General features: G+C 50.7%; 1 protein-coding gene across 1 annotated transcript; it reads left to right on the plus strand.

Annotated features, from left to right (window-relative positions):
• Nucleotides 1-434: 434 nt before the first annotated feature.
• On the plus strand, nucleotides 435-2,345 carry LOC135108140 (protein enabled homolog). Its single transcript, XM_064018858.1, has one exon. The coding sequence runs from the start codon at nucleotides 484-486 to the stop codon at nucleotides 2,224-2,226; it is 1,743 nt and encodes a 580-aa protein (XP_063874928.1). The 5' UTR covers nucleotides 435-483; the 3' UTR covers nucleotides 2,227-2,345.
• Nucleotides 2,346-2,735: the final 390 nt, after the last annotated feature.

Here is a 2,735-nt window from a genome sequence, read left to right on the forward strand (position 1 = left end):
TTATAAAAATGTGTACAATACATACATGTACTACTGCGTAACTAGAATGTGTGTTTCGTTCATGACATTCACTCTACAAATGAGGAAGACAATCGAAGTAACTTATAAGTATTCGAGAAATCAACACGAGAGAGAGAGAGAGAGAGAGAGAGAGAGAGAGAGAGAGAGAGAGAGAGAGAGAGAATGCATCGTCATCAACATCACATGCATTAGTAAAAAAAAGATCAGACACCACACAGCAAGACCAACAATCAACCAAAAACAAAGAGCCGGAGCTGTTGCAAAGGCTGCTTCCACGCCCACTGCTGGACTGCTGCTGAATACTGGATTGGTCAGACTTGAGAGGCAACTCGCGGTTACCGCTCTACAGGCACCACGACATTTATATAATATCTTAATCGACAGCCACATACAGGTTTCTGATGTCTACTGTAGAAATTTATATTTTAGTTGGAGATCGCATATGATTTTGGATTAATTTTCATGTTCCGATTTTTGCTAGTGTTGTTCTGCGGGTGCGCGGCGGTTGGTTTTGGCTCCGTGACTGGAGATGCGCGGCAGATGAAATACCACTTGGGAAGCGTCGCCTCGGAGATGGACCGCGACCTCGGCCTGGCCGCATTAGGTATGGACTTGGAGTTGGACGGGCAAATCTGTGATGAGTTAAGAAGTGAGGAGCGGGAGTATTCGGCAAATGAGGGGGAGAGGCGTGCTGGGAACTATGAGATGGATCCGCGAGTCGTGGAGGAAGAGCTGGAAAGACTACAGAGAGAGGTGAGGTCGGAGGGACGACTGCGGGATCTAGAGGATGAGGCAAAACAGGAAGGGATGGTGAGTGAGGGGAGACAGATGGTACTGGAGGATGAAGGGGAAAAGGTGGACGTGTTCCTGGTCCGAGAGAACGAGCCTATGTCGGCCGCGATCCTCCCTCAAGTGTTCAGGGACCCGAAGGAAGCCACATTCTCCTTTTCCGGCACGACCGTCAACCACACACTGTCCATTCCTGACCCTTCTGAATTCGGTATTCTCGACTCGTATAGTTTCCCCAAACCTATGCGTCCACTACCAACCAACCTCTCTAATACAACTACCTCACAGAACACCACTTCTCCCCAGAACCTCACAATCCCCGCTCCCCTCAACGTCACCACAGTACCAGCCCAGAACACTTCACACGAAAACGTCACACTTGGAGGCATTATTAAGCCTGTGTCACCTCCTCCGGAATACCTCACTTTTAATCCCTTTGCGCCCACGATACCACCGTTACAGCCCACGACATCCCCACTACAGCCCTCAGTACCTCAAGCAAACGTTACGACACCTATACAACCCGCACCGCAGCCAACACCGAACACATCGCAACCTGTATCTCCACCACACCCTGCGTTACCCCAGTCACTACCTGCTTCACCCGTATTGCAACCTGCACCAACTCCACCTCAACTTACGCCAATCCCGCCACAGCCCGTATCGCCGCCACAACCTACACCAGTCTCGCCACAACCTGCACCAAACCAAACACAGCCTGCACCAACCTCACCACAACCTACATCAAATTCAACACAGCCTGCAGCAACTCCAACACAACCTACACTAACCTCACCGCAAACTCCACCAAGCCAAACACAACCCACACCACCACCAACGCAGTCTACACCAAACCAAACACAGCGCACATCACTCACAGTACAGCCTAGACCACCTCCAACACAACCCACACCACCCCTAACACAACCCACGCCATCAATCCCTCCCCAGACGCCTCCTCAAGATATTAATACAGGCGCTAACCGGACGGCCGACGAATGGGCGAGCGGTACAGGAAGCGTTAAGTGCAGGAAGTGTGGTGAATACAGAACTACGGGCTGTGACTCCAGGATGTGTGACGCTTGTGAGGAAAGGCTAAACCGGGTCACGGCTGGGTCTGCGAGTAATAAGTGTGGGTGTGACGCACGAATGACCCTGAGTGATGCAGAGCTTGGCGAGGTGCAAGGACAAAACGAGGGGGTTAGAAGGATGGAGGAAGGATCTATGAGTAACGCGGGCTGCAATAGATCAAGCAGGTCCGCCATACAGTCTGCTTGTGCCTGCTCGCGATGTACTTCTAGATGTTGCCTGCCAGTACCTCACACTTGCTTGCCCAAGTGCTGCTCAAATGCCAACCGTCCCACGAAGGCACCACTGGCATACACTCCTCGCTGCCACACAGACCCAATACCATAAACTCGTGGAAGCTTCCTCGGCATTGCTACAAGACGCAAACAACGGAAATCTTGACTACCGCTGTACTAAATATCACCTTACCGCAGGTGATTGAAATTATTATTTTCTTATTTCTGTAATATGGTATCTATGAGCTTCGTTCTTTATCCTTACATATAATGAAAAAAAAAAAAAATAAAAACCCTGAAAATATGACATGAATTGGAAATCCAAGAGAGAGAGAGAGAGAGAGAGAGAGAGAGAGAGAGAGAGAGAGAGAGAGAGAGAGAGAGAGAGAGAGAGAGAGAGAGAGAGAGAGAGAGGGGGGGGGGCGAGCAGCATAGTGCGAACCTCGTTTATATACATAGGGTAAAAGAGTGAGTGTGGGTGTGGGACTGTGGGTGCCAACTTACCGATGCCGAGAGTGGTGGTCTCGTATGCGGGAGTGACGGTCTCGTCCTCGGCCAGTCTGGGCGGCATGGTGGTGCCCTCCAGGTAGCAGATCACCTCGTCCAGGTTCCGCCGCAATG

The sequence above is a fragment of the Scylla paramamosain genome, chromosome 16 (assembly GCF_035594125.1).
Source record: "Scylla paramamosain isolate STU-SP2022 chromosome 16, ASM3559412v1, whole genome shotgun sequence".
NCBI classification, from domain to species: Eukaryota; Metazoa; Arthropoda; class Malacostraca; order Decapoda; family Portunidae; genus Scylla; species Scylla paramamosain.

Bases quoted from the DNA above. Each gene is read 5' to 3' on its own strand.
- LOC135108140 (XM_064018858.1), top strand. From the start codon at position 484: ATGTTCCGATTTTTGCTAGTGTTGTTCTGCGGGTGCGCGGCGGTTGGT.